The sequence below is a fragment of the Somniosus microcephalus genome, chromosome 10 (assembly GCF_052327205.1).
Source record: "Somniosus microcephalus isolate GS21.2 chromosome 10, FLI_Smic_1.0, whole genome shotgun sequence".
In the NCBI taxonomy this organism is placed as follows: Eukaryota; Metazoa; Chordata; class Chondrichthyes; order Squaliformes; family Somniosidae; genus Somniosus; species Somniosus microcephalus.
The window spans coordinates 157,735,977-157,742,595 of NC_140996.1; the positions used below are offsets into that span (position 1 = coordinate 157,735,977).

A 6,619-nucleotide genomic window follows, 5' to 3' on the forward strand; every position below is an offset into this window, starting at 1 on the left:
AGTGCAGAAATGAGTTGCCTCCCGCAACTGATCTTAGTGGGCAGGTTGATGTGATGTGTTCCATGGTCGCACTTCCGGTCAACCCTCATCATCCACTTGTGGAGCAGGTGTCCGCATCAACCATGCCCTGTGCGGATTCGGTTGAGCGCTGTCCCCTGTCTTTGAGGGAGGTTGAAGCCAGGGACCTGTGCTGTTGGGTCAGTTGTATCATTATCTTTAGACTCAAATAGCTAATTACTGATGGCAGTTGCACAATACCAGAGGTCAAAAGGTGTGTTAGCATCTGTTGTCAAGTTTTAGGGAAAAGGAAATCACTGATGGCTTCTTAGTTGATGAGTTTTGGTACCAAATGTAGTCCAAGGGATCATGATTCCAAAGTGTAAATCTGACCCCGAATTTATATCTGTGATGCTGAGGTTGGAAGTGTGCAATATGAAAACAACTGTAGAAATCACTGTTCATAACATAACTTTAATCCAATTTAACAATAACCCCATAACTTGTGAGACTCCATTCCATTCTCAGTTGATGGGAGCACAGATCAAATAATCAATGGCTGAAAAAATCAGGAGCAGCGTAAATCGGGTGCACTGACCCCTGCATTCGACTCACTGATTTGTGGTTCCGTCAAGTGAGACTCTATAGCAGAGTAGGATCTCACAATTTACAGATTGTTTATTACCCTGTTTTACCTAATGCAAAATAATATTTTTACGGAAACATTCTGAAGTCTACTGATACTGTGATTGTCAGTGTATGAGACTTAAAAAATTAGTCATAAAAAAAACTTTATCTTTTTCTAAATGCAACTTACCGAAACAGGTTCTTCACCTGACTGACACTGAGGACAGGCATGGCAAGCACCAGTGGTCTGATTAAAGTACTCATTTTCCCCGCATTGTGAGGCGTAGTCAGCAATAACTGAAGAGATTAAGGATACCTGACATTCAAGGATAGATCATTAATAGATTGCTAAATGTTCCCATTACCAAAATATTATCATTAATTTAAGTATTTATTTCCACGAGCAAGTAAACTTTAAGAAATAAAATAAAAGAATTTCCCCATAGCTAGTGCTGGATTAATACCCATTGTTATGGTAGATTAATAGTGCCAGTTATATTTATACTTGTCTCCACTTCTGAAGGCACAAAGCACTTTGGCTTAAAACAGACATTATCTGTAATCTGCAGACAAGTGAGACTTTGGTAAAACATTTGCCTCAAGGAATAGACTTGAATTCTGGCACAGGCTCGGTTCACCCTGTTATTTGTGCATTAGTACAACTATAATCCTAGCTATAAATGACTGGTTGAGATTCCAGAGTTTCTGTTGTAAATATCTTCTGATGGCTATGTCTAGGGTGGAAAAAGTCAATGGTTCTACTTGAGAGTTTGCTGGATATTTTTAAAGGGCATTGCAAAATAAATTATACGATGATGGAAATTGTGTCAAAATGATGATCGCACCTCAAAAACATCATTATACCATTGTGATGATAATGACACACAGCACTGCTTTCTCATGGCAACAAAGACAGATGCATGTTTTTAACTTGCATTAATATAGTGCCTTTAACATAGGAAAACATTCTAAAGGAATATCAGATCAAGTTAGATCTTGCAGATCTGTAAAAACATAAAAACTGTCCTTTTCATGACAGCTTATTTGCCAAATACACAACTATTTAAAGGGTGGCCTACTGTCAGGGGAAACCAGAAGGTCACCTTTTCTCAATTAAACCCATCTAAATAAAAATTATGGAATATAAATCATAATGTATTCTATTTACACCACATGTTTCTTTTTTGGTGCATGGTTTTGAAAAGTTTTGCTTTTATTAAAAAAATATTTTTGCTATGAGATTGGTAAAATTATATGACAATTTTTATTTTATTCATTTATGGGATGTGGGCATTGCTGGCAAGGCCAGCATTTATTGCCCATCCCTAACTGCCCTTGAGAAGGTGATGGTGAGCCACTGTCTTGAACCGCTGCAGTCCATGTGGTAAAGGTACTCCCACAGTGCTGTTAGGGAGGGAGTTCCAGGATTTTGACCCAGCGACGGTGAAGGATCAGCGATATACTTCTAAGTCTGGATGGTGTGTGACTTGGAGGGGAACTTGGAGGTGGTGGTGTTCCCATTTGCCTGCTGCCCTTGTCCTTCTAGGTGGAAGAGGTTGCGGGTTTGGGAGGTGCTGCTGAAGAAGCCTTGGCGAGTTGCTGCAGTGCATCTTGTAGATGGTACACACTGCAGCCACGGTGCGCCGGTGGTGGAGGGAGGGAATGTTTAAGGGGTGGATGGGGTGCCAATCAAGCGGGCTGCTTTGTCCTGGATGGTGTCGAGTTTCTTGAGTGTTGTTGGAGCTGCACTCATCCAGGCAAGTGGAGAGTATTCCATCACACTCCTTACTTGTGCCTTGTAGATGGTGGAAAGGCTTTGGGGAGTCAGGAGGTGAGGCACTCGTCTCAGAATACCTAGCCTCTGATCTGGTCCTGTTGCCACAGTATTTATGTGGCTGATCCAGTTAAGTTTCTGGTCAATGGTGACCCCCAGGATGTTGATGGTAGGGGATTCGGTGACAGTAATGCTGTTGAATGTCAAGGGGCGGTGGTTACACTCTCGCTTGTTGGAGATAGTCATTGCCTGGCACTTCTGTGGCGCGAATGTTGCCTGCCACTTATCAGCCCAAGCCTGAATGTCGTCCAGGTCTTGTTGCATGCGGGCATGGACTGCTTCATTATCTGAGGAGTTGTGAATGGCACTGAACACTGTGCAGTCATCAGCGAACATCCCCATTTCTGACCTTATGTTGGAGGGAAGGGCATTGACGAAGCAGCTGAAGATGGTTGGGCCTACTACACTGCCCTGAGGAACTCCTGCAGCGATGTCCTGGGGCTGTGATGATTGACCTTCAACTACTACAACCATCTTCCTTTGTGCTAGGTATGACTCCAGCCAGTGGAGAGTTTTCCCCCTGATTGCCATTGACTTCAGTTTTACTAGGGCTCCTTGATGCCAGACTCGGTCAAATGCTGCCTTGATGTCAGGGGCAGTCATTCTCACCTCACCTCTGGAATTCAGCTCCTTTGCCCATGTTTGGACCAAGGCTGTAATGAGGTCAGGAGCCGAGTGGTCTTGGCGGAACCCAAACTGGGCATCAGTGAGCAGGTTATTGGTGAGTGAGTGCCGCTTGATAGCACTGTCGCTGACACCTTCCATCACTTTGCTGATGATTGAGAGTAGACTGATGGGGCGGTAATTGGCTGGATTGGATTTGTCCTGCTTTTTGTGGCAGGACATACTTGGGCAGTTTTCCACATTGTCGGATAGATGCCAGTGTTGTAGCTGTACTGGAACAGCTTGGCTAGAGCTGGAGCATATATCTTCAGCATGATATCTGGGATGCAGTCAGGGCTCATAGCCTTTGCTGAATCCAGTGCGCTCTGCCTTTTCTTGATGTTACGTGGAGTGAATCGAATTGGCTGAAGATTGGCTTCTGTGATGGTGGGGACCTCAGGATTAGGCCGATATGGGTCATCCACTCGGCACCTCTGGCTGAAGATAGTTGCAAACGCTTCAGCCTTGTCTTTGCACTCATGTGCTGGGCTCCACCATCATTGAGGATGTGGATATTCATGGAGCGTCCTCCACCCGTTAGTTGTTTAATGGTCCACCACCATTCATGACAGGATGTGGCAGGACTGCAGAGCTTTGATCTGATCCGTTGATTGTGGGATCGCTTAGCCCTGTCTATAGCATGCTGCTTCCGCTTTTTAGCATTCATGTAGTCCTGTGTTGCAGCTTCCCCAGATTGGCACCTCATTTTTAGATACGCCTGGTGCTGCTCCTGGCATGCCCTTCTACACTCATTATTGAATGATGGTTGGTCCCCTGGCTTGATGGTAATGGTAGAGTGAGGGATATGCCAGGCCATGAGGTTACAGATTGTGGTGGAATACATTTCTGCTGCTGCTGATTGCCCACAGTGCCTCATGGATGCTCAGTTTTGAGCTGCTCGATCTGTTCTGAATCTATCCCATTTAGCACGGTGGTAGTGCCACACAACACGATGGAGGGTGTCCTCAGTGTGAAGACGGGACTTTGTCTCCACAATAACTGTGCGGTGGTCACTGCTACTAATACTATCATGGACAGATGCATCTGCGACAGGTAGATTGGTGAGGACGAGGTCAAGTAGGTCTTTCCCTTGTGTTGGTTCTCTCACCACCTGCCGCAGGCCCAGACTGGCAGTTATGTCCTTCAGGACTCGGCCAGCTCGGTCAGTAGTGGTGCTAGAGAGCCACTCTTGGTGATGGACATTGAAGTCCCTCACCCAGAGTATATTCTGTGCTCTTGCTACACTCCGTGCTTATTCCAAGTGGTGTTCAACATGGAGGAGTACTGATTCATCAGCTGAGGGAGGGCGGTAGGTGGTAATCAGCAGGAGGTTTGCTTGCCCGTGCTTGACCTGAAACTATGGGACTTCATCAGGTCCAGAGTCAATGTTGAGGACTCCCAGGGCCACTCCTTCCCAACTGTATACCACTGTGCCGCCACCCCTGGTGGGTCTGTCCTGCCGGTGGGATGGAGGAGTTTGGGACATTGGCTGAAAGGTATGATTCTGTGAGTATGACTATGTCAGGCTGTTGCTTGACTAGTCTGTGGGACAGCTCTCCCAATTTTGGCACAAGTCCCCAGATGTTGGTGAGGAGGACTTTGCAGGGTCGACTGGGCTGGGTGTGCCGTTGCCGTGTCTGTAGCTGGTGCCGAGTTCGATGCCGGGTGGTCCGTCCGGTTTCATTCTTATTATTGTGTTTTCTAGCGGTTTGTTACAACTGAGTGGCTTGCTAGGCCATTTCAGAGGGCAGTTAAGAGTCAACCACATTGGGTCTGGAGTCACATATAGGCTAGACCAGGTAAGGACGGCAGATTTCCTTCCCTAAAGGACATTAATAATTCCAGCTCATCAAAGTCCTGGAAAACTGCCAAGTGGCAATGACGGTGGTAATGATTGGCCTGCAGAGATCAGGATTAGTTAGATAGAATTACAGGGAAAGTTATCGTTTGAGATTTGTCTGCAAGTTAAAATAGGCACAGGTAATTGTAGTGCAGAAAGGGAGAGAAATCAGGGTTTGTAGGGAGCTGCAAGGCCAGGATCCTTATGAATAATGGAATTTGTGCAGCATTAAATCAAACTATTGTTTTGCTGGGCATTTAAAGGATATTTTTTGCAAACTTATGTTCCCAGCATGTAACTTTGTCAGTGTTTATGGAGAATTCTGGCAGGCACAGAGGTCAGCAGGACTTGCAGGATTTTCCGTCCATTAAGAAAAATTATGTGGGGCCCACTGACGTCCATGCCTGATATGTGCTTCTGGCAGGTGCAGTACTGCACTGGGAGTGTGAATTCATAACTTTTCCATTATGTAGTACGGCCATAGGGATATAAGATAAACTGAATTCAGAAATCAAACTGACCCAGATTGAGCTCTTTTAGGTCACGCTGCAGATTGGAAAATTTTGCAAACTTTCCAGTCACTTTGGGGTTGAAATTGGTCTTTCCCAGTAGCACGAAACAGGCTCATAGTGGATCGCCAACCTATTTTACACCGTGTCCGAATTTCTCCTTCACAGACTTCAGCGGAAAAGAAAATTGTGCACGCTGTAAAACGGGCTGCCGATTCACTACGAGCCTGTTTCGTGCTACTGGCAAAGACCAATTTCACCCCATTTTGTGTTCAGGTTGTCTTACTCTCAAAATAAGGGGTAGATTTTATGTACAGTGGCGGGGTAATTTTGGTGGTCTACTTCTGAACACGTGTGTTTTCCAATCTGTATAACTCGAGGGAGTGTGACCACATTCACTGAAGCTCTCAGAGAGACTCTCGCAAACCAGCTATCCAAATTGGAGATTTGGTTTTAGTTTTGCAAATGCTTTAATTTAAGATCTTCAATGTTTAATTTACAAAGAAATTCATTTTCCATTTGTTATCAATTACATCTGAATAATTGAATTCACAGTCTAATTATTCTTTGGAAGTCGAGGACACAAAATACATATGCCACAAACTATTGCATGGCAGCCAATGTCATTCTCATTCCAACATATCTAAATTTAGCTTCCATACTTACCAATACAAAAGGAAAAACATGAGTCCGCAGAGGTTTCCTGTGATGTGACATCTTTCTATTTGTTGGCCTGCAACACATCCATAAAAATATAGAAATAAAAGAGCCTCTTTAATCCCTTTATACTTGAAAATATAACAGCATTCTATTAATCTTTCTATGGTAATTGAGCAGGTTGGTCTGGGTGCATTTGTACAGAAAGGGAAAAAAATAAGATTTTTTAAACCTGTAGGAATGCATTTCTCTACCTTTAACTGTGTCATTTAAAAAAACGTATTACTGCTTTTTTTCCATCTCTCAAACTCTACTTCAACAAATGTGTCTACAAAATGTGACATGCTCGAGGGAAAGTTGTGTTATTAATGAACCAAGTTTAGTTGTACTGTAACATTCATTAAGAACAGCATTAAAATCTTCGAAAGTGCTCTTTTTTCCATTTTTTCTGTCGTCAGAGTAGATTGGTACTGTTGGGTAGGCTGGTCATAA

At 44.1% G+C, this 6,619-nt stretch overlaps 1 protein-coding gene across 1 annotated transcript in view; it reads right to left on the reverse strand.

The window, feature by feature from the left end:
- edar (ectodysplasin A receptor) overlaps nucleotides 1–6,187 on the reverse strand; it is a 50,006-nt gene extending 43,819 nt beyond the window's left edge. The window contains exons 1-2 of the mRNA XM_085999026.1: nucleotides 6,137–6,187; nucleotides 815–940 (exon numbers count right to left, since the gene is read on the reverse strand). Of these exons, the coding sequence (XP_085855152.1) occupies nucleotides 815–940; nucleotides 6,137–6,187 (177 nt within the window). The remainder of the gene's footprint in view (nucleotides 1–814; nucleotides 941–6,136) is intronic.
- Nucleotides 6,188–6,619: the final 432 nt, after the last annotated feature.